Source organism: Callionymus lyra, chromosome 17, assembly GCF_982586985.1.
Source record: "Callionymus lyra chromosome 17, fCalLyr1.hap1.1, whole genome shotgun sequence".
In the NCBI taxonomy this organism is placed as follows: domain Eukaryota; kingdom Metazoa; phylum Chordata; class Actinopteri; order Syngnathiformes; family Callionymidae; genus Callionymus; species Callionymus lyra.
This window is the reverse complement of record NC_141834.1, coordinates 3,665,028-3,684,632: the sequence shown is the minus strand read 5'-3', so window position 1 is coordinate 3,684,632 and position 19,605 is coordinate 3,665,028. Positions and strand designations below refer to the sequence as shown.

The following is a 19,605-nucleotide window of genomic DNA, read 5'->3' as shown; positions in this document are numbered from 1 at the left end:
TAGATCTCTGCATTATTAGGTGATGCTTGAATTGAGAATAATAATAATAATAATAATAATAATAATAATAATAATAATACATTTCATTTGTATTGCACTTTAAATTCGGTCAACAGTTCTCAAAGTGCCACAGGTAGTTTTTTTTAAAGATAAATATATGGAAAACAAGACAATACAATAAACATTACAATATTAAAAACGAATAGACCTTTTTTAAAAGCAACCTCCGTCTGTGGAGCCCATAGTGGTTAGGAAGGGCATACCACAGACAGAGAGCTCCTTCACCAATGGTCTTGAGCCATGTACTGGGTGATCGCAGACGGTGCTGTTGGCCTGACTGGTGTTGTGATTAGATTTTGCATCCCCAAGGACCCTGTGCTTGATAGAAGTAAAACAAGTGAAGGGTAGTATTAGAGAGGCTGATAAAGTGAGGTGAATGTTATGGTCAATGGTGTTGAATGCAGCAGGACAAATAGATGAAGGAGGGATGCCGAACGATGATGAACAGATCAATGGATATTGTGATGAGAGCTGTTTCTTTGCTGTGGGAGTGTGGAAACTGGGTTGGTATTTTTAATAGAGGTCATTTAATTAGAGATCAGATCATGTCTAGGGTTATTTTTTGAGTTGATGTTTAATCAAATCTGTTTTGAAGGAAGGTAGAAAGGAGAAAGGAAGTAAATTTCTTTTTGTTTTATAAGGGGTAATGGAATTGTTGTAAGTCTTGAAGACAGGGGAGGGGATCAAACTATAAAGAAAGGTCACAAGTTGGCTCCCTCCAGACCTGGAAGTGAACTGGCAACCTTCTTGCCGTGAGGCGACAATGCTCCTCGCTGCAAACATAGGTGCAATATTTTCAAATAGGAATGAAAGAATGAAGAAAAAAATAAACTATGAAAATACAGTGATTATTTTATTTGTGTTTTAGAAGTGTTTTATAATTCAAATTGTTTTATCATTTGGCCTAAACAAATTAAAGTATTGTATTTTATATAGTGTAATTATTTCTCATTTATTCTATATTTAATTGTTATTCTATATTTAAATTATTTGATTTAAATTGTGATTTTAAATATATGGTTGGAATATGACTATCCTAATGTGTTTTGAAACATTACAACTTTTATGTATATATATATATATATATATATAAATATAGGTTGGACAGGTTGATCAGGAGGGCTGGCTCTGTGGTTGGCATGAAGTTGGACTCACTGGTGACAGTTGCTGAGAGGAGATCACTGGACAAACTACTGTCCATCATGGATGATGACAGTCATCCTCTCAACACTGTCATCAGTGAACAGAGAAGCAGATGGAGCACGAATGCTCCTTCCCAGATGCAACACTGATAGACTCAGGGACTCATTCATTCCTAGTGCTATTAGATTGTATAATTCTGAGTGTTGCGAAAAGATGATTCTATTCTATGTTAATCTTTGTTATTTTTCTTTTATCTTTAGTTTTAGATTGTGTCATCTTGCACTTTCTTTTTATTGCACTTTGTTCTTGTTCTTGTTTCATGAATTTATGGTCTGTGTAACTGTGTGCTGGAAAACAATTTCCTGAAGGAGACCTCCAGAGGGATCAATAAAATGTATCTATCTATCTATCTATAAATGTGATCATTTATGGAAATCTTCCTCAGCTAACTGAGAGATAGCTGAAGGTGACGAAGTGCTCAAGACCCTCAGGAAAAAACACAACAATTAATATAGACCTGAAACGCAGAACGTTGTTGAAAATCTAAACTTTATTTATACAGACTATATGCATGAACAACCTCACATGACCCTAGAAATGTGTGTGGAGAGAGACACGTTCTTCTTCAAGAGTTCATCAGGATGTATTTATTTACAAATGTTGGCGTCAGAACCTGACACAGGCGTCTATGCAGCTCCCCTCCGTCTCAAATTGGTTGAGGTTTCCTGAACATCCTCCGAACCAAAACTGAGCGCAGGCGTTGGCGGTCCAGTCGTAGTACCACTTTGCAACATAGCTCCTGCACGGACCCGGGTTAAGAGGCTGGCTGCAGGCATCTGTTGTGTTGAAGAGATGAAGTGAGTTCACCTCAAATATTTATTCAACTAGTACATTTTCATCTTATTTTCCTTATGATGGACTTGAAAAGCTAAATTGTGTTTTTAAAAATCTTCATTTGTGGTCATCCTGCAGCAAAAACCCTGTTTCGATATAAAACCCACAAGAAAGACAATATGACTGTTTTTCAGAGGGGTATAACACCTATGAAGAAAAGGACACGATGTAAAGTGAAGTAAAGTTTTCTCGGGAGTATGACCTGATGCGATGCTTGTGGAAGGTGATGATGTCGAGGAGATTTCGGGAAGTGCCGTCGATGCGGGTCGGGCTTTTGTCAACACTGCATTTTGGAACTCTGAATCTGGTCGGAATGGGTCAACGACATAGACAGGAATTCTGTACTTGGAGTCATCAGCGGATTCTGTCACTGGTTTAGGACTGGGCTGAGATGAGGAATAATGTGTTAACACAGACTGCAGGGGTTGAAAATTGGAATTTGTATTTAATTCTACTTGAAAATTCATGTTCTCTTATCTATGTTTGAATTGAAACATGATGTCATTAAGAAGAGGTTAATTAAAATGTTAAATCCTTTAAAGTACATTTTGACATTTTACCGCTTTCTCAATATGATTTTGTATTCTGTTGTGTCATTCGCACCGTCGTTTTGACTCGTGAGAAGTTTACAGTTTCTGAGTCCGTCATGGTTGGAGATGCCTGATGGGTCACCTCGGAGGTACCAGCATCCGGGGTGGAGTATCGGCTCTGGCTGACGACCTTCTTGTCGTTGCATATGCGTTTTGTCAGTTTGTCGTCCAGCACTGAAACGGCAGACAGATTAATGCCTCAATAGACTCACCTTCCAACAAAACCCATCAACAAACCCGGAAGTGTTTTGAAGTCCGGGATCAGGAAAGTGTGGTCGCTGCTGTGGTCAGAGGCCATCAGGTTGACCTCATCCTTGAAGTCCTCATACATGACGTTGCCCTTCTTCATGACTCCAATCACAAACACCTCCACATTCTTCTTCTTTAGTTCTTCCGCTGCAGCAGCCAAACTCATGGAGTCACTGTGCTCCGTAAAACCTGACACGACAATGACGGCCACCTTCGCTACGTCCTCTTCAGAAAACATCAAACTAGCGTCCAGCACAGCATTGCTTGTGTGCGCTTCTTGACCCAGGTGGGACATCGACCGAACCAGAGTCTTAATTTCGTTGAGACTGCGGCCGTTGATGAGATCCATCTCATATCTGATCCACCCACTGTAGAGGACCGCCCCCACACTGGTGCTGTCCATGTCTACCCATGCGTTCTCTGTGATTCGGATGACAAAGTCTTGCACCAGGTTCAGGTCCTCGAAGCGGACTTTCTTCGAGCTCTCAAGCACAAAGACCATTTCCAAGGGGGTTTGACGGCAAGTGAATCCACAAGCTGAGACCAAAGTATGATCAGACCAGAAGTAATCATCAAGAATAGATCAAGCTTGAAACTTACTGCAGACAGACTTGACTATGTTGATGATTTCTTCTCTCTGTGAAAGAAGTGAGATGATTCATATCTGTTCACGTAGATTAGATTAAAAAGGGGAGACATAGGATGTTGCATAAAGTTAAAAGGGATAAAAAAAGAAGCTTTTTAAATGATGAATTTCAACTGACAATAACAACAGGGGAAACAAATTTGAAAGAAAAAGAAAAGAAAATTCAAAATAGAAGAAGAAGAGGAAGAAAGTGAGAATGTAAATGGCAAACAAAGCATGGCTAAATCACTAGTTCAACCACTGATCTAATTGCTGAATTTCCATTTTCATTTTAAATTGATTGTTGGTTGAATATTTTGCTTACCGTCAGCCCTGGTTCTCCCTTCTCCCCCGTAACACCCTGAAAGGATACAAGTCTATTTAAGGTGCTTCCATAAAGTCAAACCCTAACCTAGTGCCGTTATCAAAACCTCACAAAAACAGTACCGAAGGTCCAGCGGGCCCGACTTCCCCAGGCTCTCCTTTGTCTCCCCTTTTTCCTTTTTCACCACTGTCTCCTCGGTCACCCTGCAAAAAGGAAATACATAACTGATCATTCATTTGTTAAAAAGAAGAATCTTCTACTCCGCTTAACTGGTGAGCAAGTTGTGTATGAGTTGAACAAACAGCTCCTGTGAATTACCTTGTCACCCTGCAGTCCTACTCCAGGAGGACCTCTTGGGCCAGGGAGCCCTTGAAATCCCGTTTCACCCTTTTGAGAAAATATTGATAATTTTTCATCACAGAAGTAGTAAATCAATGTGTGAAAAAAATGCAATGAAGTTGTGTGATGTCCGAGGAACCTTTTGTCCTTGAATTCCCTCTCCAGGTGACCCCTGAGGACCAGGTCGGCCCATCTTTCCTACCGTGCCCTGCAGGATCAACTTTTTTAAGATTTTGTCTTTTAAACAATGAACGTACATCCATGCCCTTATTTACCTTTGGACCCACGATTCCGACCCCTGATGGTCCTGCAGGCCCAGGTGGTCCAAACAAACCTCGTTCTCCCTGCACAGTACAACAGGTAATCTCCACCCTACGACAAAAAACTCTTCTGGTCCTGGATTTGGGGCCCATTCTCCACCGCTTTTCAGTGATTTTCACATTTTTTACTTCAGTCATTAAATTATGTTCATCAAAATTTACTATTTTTTTTGGAGTCATAGTGTGCATTTAGTTCATTTCGCAATAGAGATAGAATAATCCTCTCAATTACGTATGGACTAATGCATTTGGGATCAATCTTCTTGGACCATCAGACTATGGTCTTAGATGAAAAGCGACACCTTCTGAACCACCAAAGCCTGGGCACGATGACGACTAGCGTCCAGAGAGTACGGCGGCTGGTAACAGTTGCTTATAAAGGGCTCACAAAACTAACAGCAAAACTCATTCTCCAGGGCAGGGAACAGCGACAGATGAAAGCCGTAGGCGTATTAAAAGAGGAAAGGTCCTGTGGTGGAGCTGGAATTGTGGGCTTATTCCACACGCAGAAGCTGGTTTGACTATGTTGAGGGATGCTTTGACAACATTCAGCAAAGCCATCTCCATTTCTTGACGGAGATTTCTTGTCACCATGATCTTCCAGTTTCTCTCACATTAAACCAAGTCTTTGGCTGCACACGCCAGAGTTTGAATATTGTTTTTTGAATTAGCAAGTATCACAAAACCTAATTCACATCACAATGTAAAATAACTTAATAACCGGGTCAACAAGTCTCTAGCCTAACAAGAACAATGTTACATTCTGCTACAACTTTACCTTCGGTCCAGGTAAGCCCAATCCTTCTGGTCCCCTCTCACCAGTCTCCCCAGGTGGCCCTGGCAGACCCTGTGTAATAGATTTATCATCTAGATTTATACATTCTTGAAAACGGTCTGTACATGAGGCTGATTCTCACCGGTGCTCCTGGAGACCCTTCCCCTTTAAGTCCAGGCAATCCAATTGGACCTGATAACCCCCTGGCACCCTGTAACACTTATCAATGACTATCCTACCAGGAAAAATTAAGCCTGCATCAAAAAAGGACTCACCTTTGGTCCCACTAACCCTTTCCCGGCCTCACCCACAGCTCCAGCAGGGCCTGGTGGGCCTTGTTCACCCTGAAGGAAACAAACTAATCCCTCAATGATCAGCTCTTTCAGTTGGATAAAAGTGGAATCCAGTCTCACCTTAGGGCCAGAGGAACCCCTGCCTGGTGGTCCAGTTGCACCAGGTGGTCCTGCATATCCCGGTTCCCCCTGAAACAGCAGACATTGCATAACTGCTCACATACATTACACATTTATGGGGCCATTTATTCCACCGGGTGACTCTCAGTCAACCTACAAGATGCTGCTACTATCTTGGGTAAAAACACACACCTTTGGTCCTATTAGCCCAGCAGGGCCCTCCTGGCCATTCACCCCCCTGCTTCCTTTCTCCCCTTGCTCTCCCTGTGGGCAAAACAACATTATAAAATACACAAATTAAAAGATGTCATATGAAATAGACTTCCAGTACCTTCTCCCCTTGGGCCCCTTTACTCGAAGCTCCATCTGATCCTTTAAGCCCGGGCAGCCCACTCTCCCCCTTTTAGTAACAAACCAGTCTTTTTTTATGTTCAACCACACTTTCAAGGCCAAATGAATACACATTTACTTTCTGTCCAGGGAGACCGTCATCACCGGGTAGACCTGTCACTCCAGGCAATCCTTGAACACCTCCGTCACCCTGCAGCACAGTAGGATCTAATATGTGTGTAACGCAGTATGACAATATTAGATAGCAGCACCGTGTCAGCCACTAAGTGGATTTCGACATTCATGGGAGGTCAGCAAGACCAACCAACTAGTAGCTTCCATTGACTCGGTTTTCAACACATCAGTAAGTCCCAATTTTAACACCTTAGCTTTCAGCTGGTCCTGTTCATTACACATACCAATTTCTCAGTTCAACAAAGATGCTGAGGAAAGATATTTTCAAAAACTTACTTTTTGCCCTGGCTTTCCATCACCTCTCTCACCAGGAGGTCCTTGCTCACCTTGGGCTCCGTGATCGCCCTGGATGACAGAGATAACTAATGAATATAGTACAACTCTCACAATTTGTGTTCCGCTCTCTTATGCCTCACCTTAGGTCCCGGTAAGCCGAGTCCTGGTACTCCTCTAGGACCCAGGGGTCCGACTGGCCCTTCGTCGCCCTGAGATGAAGAACAAATATTAGCTCCAGGTAAAAAAGGGAAACATTTCAGAACATTAGGGACAACATCCAACAATATGAGACTGAATTCTATCCACAGAGTTAAAAGACTTGATAGAGTCAATAACACTTCAGACTCATATCTAGTCAATCCTTTACCTTTTCTCCCTGAACTCCTAAACCAGGACTACCGTCTGGACCCGGGATTCCAGGAGGTCCTTGACCTCCCTGAAAGTTTTAATTCATGATTCATTAAAAAAAAGTTTCTAGCATTAACACCAAACTGAGTTATTTACCTTATTTCCTTTGAGCCCAACCCCAGGAAGTCCTCGAGTACCTGGAGGTCCAGGATAACCCTGGTCACCCTGAACACAGTTGACACAGTCTTGTTGTAGATCTCGGGCTCAAATCATAAAATTGTAGACACGATTACACACCAACCTTTGATCCTTGAAGTCCCTCACCTGGAGGTCCAGGGGATCCTTGTAGTCCGATAGGTCCTGGAGTACCCTGACAAAGAACTTTAGATTAGGTAATGCAATGCTCCTGTTATATGAAAAGAAGGACTCGAGTCTTGATGATTTAGTGTCTGTGAAAACATAATTTTACTTACCTGTAATCCTGGTTCTCCTGTACAAACTGGACCCTGAGGACCTTGTTTTCCTTCATTTCCTTTTTCACCCTGGACATGAAGTTAATTCTCTTGAGTTACACACATCTAGACACCAGGTAGTAAAAACACGACAGCTAATTTCTCTTCAAACATCATCTACAAATTCTTCACAGCGATTAAACAGCTTTTCATTTTCTTTTGGTGTGACCCCCTAAAATGGTCAATGGTCATAATGTTACAGCTGCTATGTTTACCTTGATGCCCGGAAATCCAATCCCATCGTTCCCAGGAGGTCCTAATGCTCCATCGTGTCCACGGTCGCCCTGGTGAACAAATACATGTCTGTATAACTTGTCGTCTGACTGCTTTCTTTCTGGCATAATAAAAATGAATCTTCATCCACCTGCTGTCAGTAGGAGGCCTTTGTGAGAAAGTTAAGGAGTAGGTGGTGTTTCACTTAGTTACTCCTCTGAACTAGTTAAACTGGTTAATGTACTCTGATCCTTGACGATGGAAGATAGCTAGCATTATCTCACCTAAATTGCATTTGCTTGTTAGCATTGGCTTCTCTAGCAAAACAAAAGGAAAACAATGTGTGAACACACCACTCAACTCATTGCAAACATCTGGTGGAACAGATTTCTGTCCTGCTCCTCTTCATGAACTTCAGGGTTTGATGAAAATATTCAACTTACTTTTGGTCCCCTGACACCCTCTGGCCCCGGGTCACCAGGTGTTCCAGAAGCACCCTGTTGGAGAAGAAAAAGGTTCAAAAGTTTCTGACCGATGACCTGGACATGATGTTGCAGGTCAGGAGGGTGTGATGGGAGGGTGACCCCGCAGGTTGTAAGACTAACATGTAGATCAAAGCGGGTGGGTGACCCCCAGTGTAAAACAGGTGCAAAGTCAACATTCACAGCTTTCATGTTGCTGCATTCTCAGCCAAACTGTGGATTGTGCCAGAAGCCAGAGAAGAGGAAGACCAGCACTGGGCGGTCGGCTCGCCAGGATAATCCCAGCACACAAGGTCTGTTCCTGCAGAAGAATAATATCCTGCTGAGCTGTACCCAGTGCCTCGCTTGGCCACATTAGTATCTGGATTAGCTTTAATCCAAGATTCACATTCCATTAGTGCAGATGTGAGAGACATTGTACTTCCAGGTTTCAGGATGCTGGAATGTCTGTGTGTCATTTGGGAAATTCATCGGTGATTCCACACAGTTGTCAGGAAGTAAACAGTTTCGAAAATGATCCTTTCAAATCTGAGCCTTAAATTATAACTCTTTCAAATACAAGCAAATATATATGGATGTGTTCAAACAAAATAATAACGTGTGTTATCATACATCTGAAGAAACACTTTTTATTTTACATTTTTATATCAGTTGTTCTCACCAGGACTCCTTTTGCCCCCTGGAGGCCTGGAGGTCCTCGAGGTCCCTGCAAGATATCCTCAACATTACTTCCTGTTCTCAATGGAGCTGGTTCACTTGATGATGTCCGTACAGCGTCACCCTTATCCCCAGGAGCACCACAGTCGCCTCGCTCCCCCTGAAACATCAAGTTCAAGCCGCCAGCAAATTACAGAAATGACCGGTTTTGACCCCTGCACACACCTTTTTGCCTTGTTGGCCCGGACGACCCTGTGAAGATGGACAGATGTCAGGGTTTGTGTCAAATGTTGAGCAGATGAACTCAGAGTGGACGTGTACCTGTGGACCGGGAACTCCAGGTCGACCTCTCGCGCCGGGAACCGTCTTGCACCATTGAACAGACTTGAAATAAATAGTTTAAAGCTGAACATTTGTTTCTTAACACCTACCGTCACTCCCTTGACCCCTGGCGACCCCTGGAACCCTCGTCCATCACTCTGGAAGAAGCAGAGCAGCCGTGAGGATCTTCTGGAGGAGAGGGTACACTGTGACGACTGGAACTCACCAAACTTCCCGGGGAGCTGTCCTTCTCGCACAGACACACTTCAGCCCGCGGACACTGACACACACACAGAGTCATCACCGGCATGTCAACACACCGACAACCTCAATCTACATAACCGGTGCCACTTCCGATTTTGAAGAGGTTTACATTACGTTACACACACACACACACATGTTTTACTCTTTAGACATGAAACTACTGATGTTATTATTATGAGCAGATTATATCTTTACCAGCCCTTAACAGACAAGACTCTGAATCTGAAACAAAAATGTGTTTGACAAGTTCAATGTCATAAAAGTGTCTCAGTTTAATATTAGAACTAATATTTTGTTGTTTCATTGTAGGTTTAGACCATTAACATTCTAATGTATAACATATATGAAGATGCACGTGTTACAAGGAGCTACATTTAATTTTCAAAAAACTGCAGCTAGCACTGTTAGCCACTAGCAAAGCTAGCAAAATTAGTATCGAGTTTAAATGTCTTTCACTTTAGATAGTAGAAAAATAAACTCTATTATATGATAGTTCGGTTAAGTTGCTTGAGATCTTGGCTCCTGCAAAACTTTAAGTGATGTGACTTAACCCTTGCGTTATCTCAGGGTCAAGGTGTGCCGAGGGCCCGAAAACAAATGTGTTTGTGGTATCCCTTGTTTTGTCTCTGGATCCAAATGAACGACCTCCTCGACCCAGGGTAAACTCTACCCTGACATAACACAAGGGTTAAATAAACTATGTTTAGGTAGAGAACATACACGTTTCACGACATGTATGCAAAGGTGAAGCAAAGACATTAATGATCAATTTAATATCATCAATTTAACATTTACATAAATTCTAATATTCTAACTTTAATAAAAAAAATTGTCATAAATGGATAAATGGCACCAGCTTCGTAGGACGACCAAGTGTGTAGAAATGACGTACCGCTTCGGCAGCAACCATCCACTGTAGCAAAAGAGAGGCTAGTTTCAGGTCTGGAGTCATCAGGTGGATCACTGAAGCTTCACACTCACCATTTCCTTCAGCATCTTCTCCTGCAGCTGTGGGTCCAGCAGCGTGTGGACAAACTGTTGAGGCGGCGTGCTGGCAGCCGCCTGCAGGTTGCCGTTGTTCTGAATCTGCTGTCCGGCCTTCGACAGGCCCACAGTGAAGATCTTGATGCCGTGACCTTTGGCCTCAGTGGCAGCGGGGATCATGTTGGGGCCGTGAGGACTGGGGCCTCCATCTGTCAGGAGCACGATGACCCGGGTGCTGTCCTGGGCCGTCTCCCGGAGGAGCATCCGCATGGCGTCCTTGACCCTGTATGCGTGGTGAGGCGCCTGACCCCAATATTCCATGGCATTGATTCGACCCTGGAACGTGTCTAGGTCGGTCCAGTCTGAGAAGTGCAGCCCGGGGAACTGGGAACTGCTGTGCTGGAGCGCCGCCATTCGGACCTTTACAGTCCAGTCCACCTGCTGCTTGGTCAGCATGGTGCTGAAGCCCAACACAAAGTACTTCTGCTCCTCGAAGAGAAGCTTCTCCACACTGTACGAACCGTCCAGGATGAAGACCACGTTGAGGGAGCAGGTCTGACCTGTCATGGGAGGGACAATCTTATGACGAAACACTTTCATTGGAAACCACTTCAAAGTCTATTTTCTCTCCACTACTGTTCGGTTCTCTGCTGCAGCTGTGACAGACAGCTCTGAGCAATCGCTCAACATAGAGACGTTTGAAATGTCAACGGATGGTGAGAGAACAGGAAGGATTCTTCAGCAGACGAAGAGGAAAACCTCAAGAGTGACATTACCTCCGTCTGCTTTCAGCCTGTAGTTGTTCTTGCGACCAGTCTTCTTCTGGCTCTTGGCTTCATGCAGAAGAACTAGCATCAGAAAGCATATCGCCGCTGTACGCCTCAAAGTTCCTTGTCTCTTCAACATCTCCATGCTGGAAGTCACAACAGTCAGACGATGATGAGCAGTCCACTGAACTACTTGATTGATTAACCCATATTCCGGACTTGATTTATGAACAGCTCGTGCTAAAATCTGAAGAGCTCAGTCATTCAGGAGGGACTCAGACTAGAACCTATGCTCCTTCACAGGGAGAGAAACTAGTTGATGTGGCCTGGGACCTTTCTAGAAACTTCGTAGGGAGGTGTTCTTGGCATGTCCAACTAGCAGGAAGCCTTGGGGCAGACCAAGTACACTTTGGAGAGACTATGTCTGATCCTTGTCCCGGGAAAACCCCAATGTTCTCCTAGAAGTCCTGAACCCTCTGCTTTTGTTGCTGCCCCCACAATCTGACCTTGTACAAGTGGTAGAAGATAGATGTTATATACACATTAAAAGATCAACCCAAAAAGTGGACGATTACAAAAATAGAGAATATCATCAGAAGAAAGTAGAAATACAGAAAACTCACTCACGTGAAAAGTTTACATGTTTTTATAAAAGAAAGAATTAATATAAAAGGCTTTTATGAAGTTTTAAAAGATTTGCTGCAGAAGTTCAAGTCTCACCTCAAACCTCATCTGGTCACTCTGTGGTCCTCTGCGTCAAGCCTGCACATCTCCTGTGTCCTGGGAAGCAGACTGAGGCACGACTAGGTGACACTGTGGTTTTGGGGGGTTAAGGGGTGGGAGGGGGGTGAGTTTGGTTTTCCAATTGAGTTCCCTGAATCCCAGACACAACACAACATGCCGTGTTGGACCAACCGAATCACAAACCCTCTCCAAACATAAATCATGTGAAATGCATTCATTTTCTACCGCTTATTCCTTTGTGGGGTCGCTAGGGGGTTGGAGCCTATCCCCGTTTCTTTGGGTGAGAGGCAGGGGACACCCTGGACAGGACACCAGCCTGTCGCAGCACACACAAGGACATACAACCATTCACTCACACTCATACCTACGGACACTTTCCCCAAGTTTCTAATCAACCTCTTTGGACTGTGTGAGGAAACCAGAGTGTCCTGAGTAAACCCACGCAACACAAACTACACACAGAAAAGCAACAGGTTGCCCCCCCCCCAACCTGGAAGCAAACCTGTAACCTTCTTACCACTGTCTTTTACTCTCGGTTGCTTTTCTACTCTCTAAAGTCACATTTCTAACCATTTCTGTGCCTCAAACCTACACGTTTTACTGGGAATTTGAACGTTTTCTGATGCAAGATTTTTGAACAATTATGAAGAAAAGTTCAGACTAGCAGTGCCCACGAGAGTACAGATGAGATAAGCGACATGTAGGTCAGAAAGACCGAGAATATATATATAAGGAGGTTTTACCTCCAATTAAAAAAAATGTTACGCTTCCAAAAAAAAAAAAAATTATTTGAAAGGAGTTTTTTGAGACCCGTCACTTTAAAGTAAAAAAATGAATATCATGAGGTAGAAACAAATACTTGATTTAAAAAAAAAAGTAAAAACAAACAAAAAATGATCAAAAGATGGGAAGTGAGTGGAGTCGAGAGATTCTCGAGGAGTAAAATTGACATTCAGATGTTACAATGAAGAAACTTTGACAGGACAAATAATAAAATAGAACTTTAATCTGAACAGTGTCACTTGTAGAAGACGAGGAAAGACGACATGATGATATAGCCCGGCGTCTGCGAAGGATCCGGATTTTTACCGTTGAATAGACCGAAGTAAAGGACAGTGTTGTTTCTGCTGCCACTGAGGTCCAACTGAAACAAAGATTCAATAAAAACATGAAATGTCAAAAACAACTTTATTTCTTATTTTAAAATTATATCTTACATTTATTATACATGTAATATTGTAAATAATGTGTTTCTGTCCTTTTTTCAAGATCATTTTCTTAACATCACTGTGGGTTTTATGACAATTTCATTTTTTTAAAGGATCATTTAAACCACAGACCTGATCGGTGACGTCCGTCCTCCAGGGGTCGACCTGCAGCCCGTCACACCAGCCTCCTCGACCGTACAGCCACGTCCCGTGTTCGTTAGGAACAGCTCCGTTCTTCACCTGCTTGCTGCAGCCCAGAGCCGACCCTGACCCACAAGATTTAGTTCTTAACTTTGAATAAACAATCACACATTTCAAAAAGATCAAATAGGAGCAATGTTAATATAATGTTAATACAATGAAATTTGCTTCTTTTCAAAACATTTCATAAGTTTTAATACATATCTTAGCAGTAAATATGAACCATTTCTTTTTTTACCATTTAAAATGTGAGTTTACAGCAGACTGAATCATTCTCGCAATATATTTATTTTTTATTATTTGTTGTTGCATTTCTTTAATCAGTTCCTTATACAAGACTAGAGAACCATCAAGTTGAAGGACATAAAGTGTGTGGCAGTGATATTGTCGTTCACGGCTCCTCACCTGCAGTGTCGAATGTCAGCGTGTTGTTGTGAGCCGCGTTGACCAGGAAGTGATGCGACGTCACACAGAATTCTCCGCAGCCGTTCTCGTCGCTGCCGTGTCCAGTGATGACGGCGAACAATTCCACTTTCTGGGTCGACGCCGGTACAGGAAATGAGACGGGCCGGTACCTGCTGTTGTAGGTTCTGTTGAAGGTCCCTCCGCTGAAGAGCGGCACCACTCTGAAGGGGCGGAGACTTCCTATTGCAGGAGAGATGATGAAGATGAACAAGAATCACAATGAAGATGATGATTAGGAATATAACGATGATAAAGGTGATGATGCAGAAGATGAAGCAGAGATCAAGTGAGGATAATTACCGATGAAGATGATTACCGTACATGGATTAAGATTACAAAGACAATGATGATGAACAAGATAAAGGTGACAATATTAAAGATGATGAATATAAATAGACTCATTATGATGAGGACAAATATGATGATGATGATGATTATGATGAAGACAAAGTTAAGATAAAGATAAAGACGATAATAAAGGTAAATATGGAAATGAAGAAGACAAAATGATGATGAAGAGGATCGAGAAAAAGATGAAGGTGAAGATAAAAATGAGGATGCAGATAAAGAAGATTAAGATGATGATCATAATGTAGAGGAAGATGACAAAAACAATAAAGAGAATGATGAAGATGATGAGGGCAAAGATGAAGGAAAATAATACGAAGATACTGATTATGAAGAACACAAAGATGATGAAGATGATGATGATGGTAATGACAAAGACAAAGATAAAGAGGAAGGTGATGTCGGAAACCTTCAGCCTGTCTGCTGCTGTTGTTGTTGTTGAATCTCAGGTTGAGTGAGACGATCCATGGCATTGCCCACGGTACCGTCTTCATGGTGAAGGTGCAGGTCTTGTCGTCCAGGACCGGCAGGAGCGAAGACACGTCGGTGGTCCAGCGACCCGTCCCTCTAAGAAACACAACCAAAGGTCATTCTAGAAACCTTAAGAGTTCATGGTTGAAACAATGATCTTAAATACAAACAGCTTTTCAAAATAAAATAAAAATTTCCGATATAAAAATTATAATTTGTCTGTCCTGCACCGTGACACTTACATGTTCTTCACAAACCCACTTTTTCCTTAAGTCACACCACTTAAACCCTTGCAGGAGCCAAGGTCTCAAGCAGTTTGATCAGATTGATTTGCTGGTTGTAAATAAAGTATCGTTGAATTTACGTGAAGAATGATCGTTTGAAAGTGTCACAACAAAGTTTGTTTTCAACTGTCATGTAAAGTGAACATTTAACACAAAGCTACACTTGCTAAATTAGCTAGTGGCTAACAGTGCTAGCTCCAGTGATTTATCACACCCTGTAACACTTTGTATCTTTGTACAAGTTGAAGATTAGAACATCAATCGTCTTTATCTACGATGAAACAACAAAAAGTCATTATTTATACTCTAATATTAAAGTGAGACATTTTCATGACAAGAAAACATTGAATTTATTATTTAATCTTAATAAAAATATCATTAACATAGATTTATAGCCAAAGTAAGAACATTTTTTCTCCACCACTTGTGATTTAACCAATAAAAACATCTTTTACACAAGTTTTACCGACTCTGGGTCTGTTGGACTCATACCTGCGGAAGGCGGTGATCCAGCGTCCCAGCTCGGTGTTGCAGTACAGGCCAAGGCGATCGCAGCAGACAAACAGCTGCACCGTGTGATCCCACTGAGCGCAGGACGAGTCTCGCCTGCCGGGACACGACAGAGACAAGTCTAGTTCCAGCGAGTCGAAGCTCTGCCAGTCTGAGAGGACGACGGTAAGACTTCACCCACACGACACATCTGAATGATTTTCAAGTCACCTGCTGGCAGGTGGAAGGAGGCGACGGCTCCGGCGTCTCCCTGCATCCGGACCTTGTCAAAGACCGGGATCACAGTGGCTGGAGCGTCCAGTCTGGTCAGCAGGTCCGAGTAGAAATCAAACCTGAGGAGACAAAGGTGTCCTGAGTCTTTTTATGTGGCACCGAGGAGTCGACTCACCACTGAGCCTGCCAGTTGAGGAAACTAAAGGAGGGGTAGAGGAACCAGCCCAGCTCCGATAGCGCCCCCTGCTGGGTGATGCCGAAGAAGAAGTTTGGGGAGGCGGTGCTCTGGAAGGACACGTTGACCTGCTGCTGTGACCTGCGGCAGAACACACTTCATGAAGAGTCAATAATATTTCAATAGTCAAATGTTTTACAGCTTTAAATAAACATCCACATATACAGTATATAGGAGAGTTAGAAATAAAAGCAAGAATATCATATTCACATAAATCTTTTTTCTTATTATAATCAATGTATTCATGCAATAACTCACATGAGCTACATAAATGTGAGCATTGAAATATGAGTGACTGAAGAATGAACGATTGAAGAGGTGAAAGAACTCTTAAACTTTTTTTGTCATAATTCACACGAGTTAATTCATTTCTTACCTCAAGGCCTCGGCCACGGCGGGGTCCATGTGTACCATGGCGGCCGGGACTCCTAGTGCAGTGTAGCACTCGATTCCCTCACAGTTCATGTCCTCAAGAGAGTTCCCGGGCAGTGCGTAGACCAGGACCCCGCTGGCGTTAGACTTAGCCATGGTCTCGACCTGAAGACCCACATAAACCACTTTTTTTTTAAAAAAATTGTCAGGTGGTCATAATGTTTTGGCTCTCTGAGAAGAATCATGACTAACCTTCGTGAAGAAGGAGCAGCCTCCACCCTGCGACACCCAGGCCACGCTGCCCGCCACAGTGGGAGCCGAGGCACACCCGTCACCCCCGTCCCTCAGTGGGTACGACCTTTGACCCCAGCGGGCAGTCAGCCAGTCGTACCTGGCGTCCAGTCTCTTGACCACCAGAGGAATCTTCCACCCTGACACAGGAAGACGGGTCAGGCCCCGGTGAAGCGACGGGAGGTTTGAGTGCTCACCGTCAGAGGTGAAGGCCGCCTGAGAGAGGCCACAGTTGTGCCCTCTGCACACCCACGAGTAGAACACCGAGCTGACCCAGCTACCCAGGGTGAAGAGCGGCACCGGAGAGAAGTGGAGCCGAGACAGAACGTCCTTCCTACCGCTGAGCAATCAGAGAAGCAAAGAGTCATAGTCACTTAAGACTGTGTTTTTAATGGCGTTTCTGGCGCTCTCTAGTGTCAATAAAGTGTAACTGTACAATTATTTAGTCAGTCCGGTTATAATTTAGCTTCTGGTAAAAAGTCTCTGATCCACTGCTTTGAAGCTGTTTGGTGGTCATGCATTTTTGAGACTGGTGTCCTCTGAATTTCATTGTTATAAGATTATTTTTATTATTCACACATTATGAAAATAGATCAGACATAATGTCACTACCATTCTAACATTACTACCCATTCAAAATAAATCAACAGTTAAACTTTCTCTGCAACTCTTTGTCACACGCGAATGACACATTCAATGATGTCGAGATTGTTATGGTGCGTTCAAGATTGTATATATATATATTTTTTTTTTTTTTTTACAGGAAACACTGTAATTGAACGGCTAATACGTTAATGGACAAATAAAGCAAATTTCTGTTGGCGGTAGTGGCAAGAATAACTAATAAGCCTAATATAGCCATTATTGAAGTGATAAGTTAAGTTTAAACTGTAGATTTGATTAGTTCACTGTGGTATGCACCTTATAATTGTAGTTGTTAACTTTGTTTTATTTTATTTTATGAAAAGTTTGGTATAGTTTTTTGTTTATTTTCCATTCAAGTTTGTTTTGTTGTTAATACAGTGTTGATTCGTTTTGTCATTGTTATTTCATAGGTTTCTGTGATCAATAATTTAGAAAATGTTGATTTTTGCGTGTGTTTAAGTTACAATGGGGTTTAAAAAAAACAGACTGTGGGCGTGTTGAGACTCAGTGCTCCCCTGATTTTGTATTTGTTTATTTTATATATTATTATAGCCTTTTTCTGAATTGATCTATCACAGTATCCAACCTTCACACTTGACAAATTTGTCTTTATCCCTCTCTTACAAAAGAGACTTTCCCTAGTAACTAGTTACTTTAAGGGTAAAGGGTAACTTAAATCCTCCTTACATCAGTGATCTGATCCAGACTTACAGCCCAGCTCGGGCTCTGAGGTCTGTGGATCAGAATCTACTGATGGTTCCACACACACTGTTCAGGACCAGAGGAGAGAAATCCTTCCAGACTGTTGCTCCTAAGCTTTGGAACGATCTTCCTCTCTCTTTGCGCTTGATGGATCTACTGACTCCTTCAAGAAACATCTTAAGACGTTTCTATTTGTTCAGGCTTTTCCTTGATTTTCTGAAACTCCTGTTGTGTTATCAGTTTTATCTTGATCTTTAAAATATACACTTTATTGAATATTGTTTTGATTATTTAAGCGCTTTGTGACCCTGGTCTGGAAAAGCGCTATATAAATAAAAATTACTTACTTACTTACTTACTTAAATTAACTGAGTTATAAGTAACTAGTAAACATAACTAAGTTACTTTGCCCAACACTGGTAAAACGCAACTTTCAAAAAAAAAAGAAAAAAGCATGATCATAATAATATTATATCAATAATAATGTGGAAAAGCTTTAACGTTATGTTGTAAAGAGCCTCGTCACTGGTGTGTCGCGGGGGCAGCAGCTACAGCAGGGAGAGAGAACCGCGATCTTTTTTTCTGCCAGTAACCAACTTAATTTTTTAATGGAAGGTGATTTTTTTTAACAAGAGAAATCCAAGTATTCTAAGCATGAATAAATAAATCCCAGATTATATTATTGTTGTCGCTGATCCTGCCTCACCTGCGCGCGGCAGCTCTCTGCACCTGCTCCCGCATCCAGAGCGCGTCCGTCACGGAAGTCTCGTCCTGGGACACGAACAGGACCTGGCAGCTGTCCGGCAGGTCCCGGACCAGGCTGTCCAGGGACGACTCTGAGCTCCAGAGAACCTCCAGGAAGCCGGAGTGGTTGGTGAAGGCGTGGAGGACCAGAGATCCGCGCCTCGCTTCGGGGCTGAAGACGAACTCTCCGTCCAGGGTCGGGACGGTGAACGCGGCTGCGGGGTCTCCGGGCTCCGTCCCGGTGCCGGACGTCACTCTGGACCGGGTGAGGTGCGCGGGTGAGGACGTTCGTCCATCGTCCAGAACCAGCTTTAGCCGTCGCGGGCCTCGGCCGTCGGTCACGTGAGCAGTCATAACAAGCAGCAACCAGAGTCGCAGAGACTTTAAACTCAACGCGGCCATGTTTGCTTTTCCGTGAAGGCACCACGAAAGAAACACTCGTTGTAGTTCAACTTATTTAAAATGTCATTTCACCTCCTTCTCTACTTCCTCTAAGTTCACTCAAACTTTGTTTACCGGGGTCGACTTGACGGTTCTACGGCGGCTTGACGGGTCCAAATTTGTGACCATTTCACTTTGACCCCGAATAATTTCTGACAGAACATTAATAGTACGTTAAAAAATGCGCTAAAACGTATACACTCTTAAATCTTCGGGCCACACACACCAACGAAGAGTCACTTTAAAACAAACTAAATATGCTCAACAATGACACAAACTTTTGATCTAGAACTGGTCACACCAAAAAACACTCATCCTCATGAGTCCAATCCAGGCCTTTGTTTATTTCCATCAGTCATCAAGAGCTTTAATGTATTTTAATGTCAACTTGGATTTTTAGTAATATGATGCCAACAGTGTTATGTGAACAGTACATCATCTGGAAACTTCCACAATAACAGATGGAAAAACAGAAAAATCCAGCTTGACTTCTTTTGTTAACGTGTGTATTTGTGTGGCTCGAGAGATGGTTGGTTCAAAATTCTATATTTAATTTTGTTGCTAGACATAAGTAAGTAATTTTTATTTGTATAGCGCTTTTCCAGACCAGGGTCACAAAGCCCTTAAACAATCAAAAGAATATTCAATA

General features: G+C 42.7%; 2 protein-coding genes across 2 annotated transcripts; both read right to left on the bottom strand.

Annotated features, from left to right (window-relative positions):
- Window positions 1–1,777: 1,777 nt before the first annotated feature.
- col28a1b (collagen, type XXVIII, alpha 1b) lies at window positions 1,778–11,227 on the bottom strand. The gene is made up of 33 exons (XM_087779068.1): window positions 11,092–11,227; window positions 10,313–10,875; window positions 10,224–10,244; window positions 9,294–9,347; window positions 9,068–9,225; window positions 8,972–8,998; window positions 8,846–8,906; window positions 8,751–8,795; window positions 8,051–8,104; window positions 7,610–7,717; window positions 7,356–7,424; window positions 7,184–7,252; window positions 7,039–7,107; window positions 6,902–6,970; window positions 6,675–6,743; window positions 6,535–6,603; window positions 6,203–6,274; window positions 6,065–6,133; window positions 5,926–5,997; window positions 5,734–5,802; window positions 5,596–5,664; window positions 5,463–5,531; window positions 5,324–5,392; window positions 4,501–4,569; window positions 4,365–4,433; window positions 4,205–4,273; window positions 4,009–4,089; window positions 3,887–3,922; window positions 3,537–3,573; window positions 2,925–3,473; window positions 2,701–2,861; window positions 2,300–2,483; window positions 1,778–2,039 (listed from the first exon to the last, which is right to left on the bottom strand). Exons 1-33 carry the CDS (start codon window positions 11,225–11,227, stop codon window positions 1,870–1,872), a joined length of 3,555 nt encoding a protein of 1,184 aa, XP_087635194.1. The 3' UTR covers window positions 1,778–1,869.
- Window positions 11,228–12,814: 1,587 nt separating this feature from the next.
- On the bottom strand, window positions 12,815–19,352 carry ngly2 (N-glycanase 2). The gene is made up of 11 exons (XM_087812556.1): window positions 18,478–19,352; window positions 16,622–16,764; window positions 16,386–16,564; window positions 16,138–16,298; window positions 15,702–15,842; window positions 15,524–15,645; window positions 15,296–15,464; window positions 14,458–14,615; window positions 13,641–13,880; window positions 13,167–13,300; window positions 12,815–12,970 (listed from the first exon to the last, which is right to left on the bottom strand). Exons 1-11 carry the CDS (start codon window positions 18,915–18,917, stop codon window positions 12,845–12,847), a joined length of 2,013 nt encoding a protein of 670 aa, XP_087668682.1. The 5' UTR covers window positions 18,918–19,352; the 3' UTR covers window positions 12,815–12,844.
- Between the last annotated feature and the right edge of the window lie 253 nt (window positions 19,353–19,605).

Bases quoted from the DNA above. Each gene is read 5' to 3' on its own strand.
- col28a1b (XM_087779068.1), bottom strand. From the start codon at position 11,227: ATGGAGATGTTGAAGAGACAAGGAACTTTGAGGCGTACAGCGGCGATA. The intron at 3,574-3,886 runs GTAAGCAAAATA...CTTCTTTCACAG, and splicing joins AGGGAGAACCAGGGCTGACG to AGAGAAGAAATCATCAACAT. The intron at 2,484-2,700 runs GTGCGAATGACA...TCCTCATCTCAG, and splicing joins TCTCACGAGTCAAAACGACG to CCCAGTCCTAAACCAGTGAC.
- ngly2 (XM_087812556.1), bottom strand. From the start codon at position 18,917: ATGGCCGCGTTGAGTTTAAAGTCTCTGCGACTCTGGTTGCTGCTTGTT. The intron at 16,299-16,385 runs GTTAGTCATGAT...GTGGGTCTTCAG, and splicing joins GCTGCTCCTTCTTCACGAAG to GTCGAGACCATGGCTAAGTC. The intron at 13,301-13,640 runs GTGAGGAGCCGT...CTTGTGGGTCAG, and splicing joins GCTGACATTCGACACTGCAG to GGTCGGCTCTGGGCTGCAGC.